The sequence below is a fragment of the Carlito syrichta genome, unplaced genomic scaffold, assembly GCF_000164805.1.
Source record: "Carlito syrichta isolate Samal-C Ts95f unplaced genomic scaffold, Tarsius_syrichta-2.0.1 Scaffold315561, whole genome shotgun sequence".
NCBI classification, from domain to species: Eukaryota; Metazoa; Chordata; class Mammalia; order Primates; family Tarsiidae; genus Carlito; species Carlito syrichta.
This window is the reverse complement of record NW_007259657.1, coordinates 827,266-827,614: the sequence shown is the minus strand read 5'-3', so window position 1 is coordinate 827,614 and position 349 is coordinate 827,266. Positions and strand designations below refer to the sequence as shown.

Below are 349 nucleotides of genomic sequence, written 5' to 3'. Positions count from 1 at the left end.
CAGACGGGGACCGAGGCAGGGCGGGTCGGCGGCCTCGCTCAAGGTCACTCGCGCGCGGTAGCCTCGGCCCCGCACGCTGCCAGGCACTCCGAAGGGACACACGCCGGGCGCGCTGGCGGAGCCCCGGGGTCGAGTGCCTCGTCGCCCCCGACCGCCCCGGGGAGGGGCGCCTCCTTCCCACCTCCCTGGCCGCCCCGTCCTCCGCCCCCAGCACACTCACCGTCGCTCTCCGCCCTGACGAGCAGGGACATGCCCTTCAGCCGCTCCACGTAGCCCGACGACACGTGCCCGGTGCCCCGGTCGTCCCACTGGCGGTCCTCGTTGAGCGTGTACACCTTCACCCGCCGCC

At 75.4% G+C, this 349-nt stretch overlaps 1 protein-coding gene across 1 annotated transcript in view; it reads right to left on the bottom strand.

Moving 5' to 3' along the window:
* PPP4R3A (protein phosphatase 4 regulatory subunit 3A) overlaps positions 1–349 on the bottom strand; it is a 43,938-nt gene that overhangs the window by 42,703 nt on the left and 886 nt on the right. The window contains exon 2 of the mRNA XM_008072959.2: positions 221–348. Within this exon, the coding sequence (XP_008071150.2) occupies positions 221–348 (128 nt within the window). The remainder of the gene's footprint in view (positions 1–220; position 349) is intronic.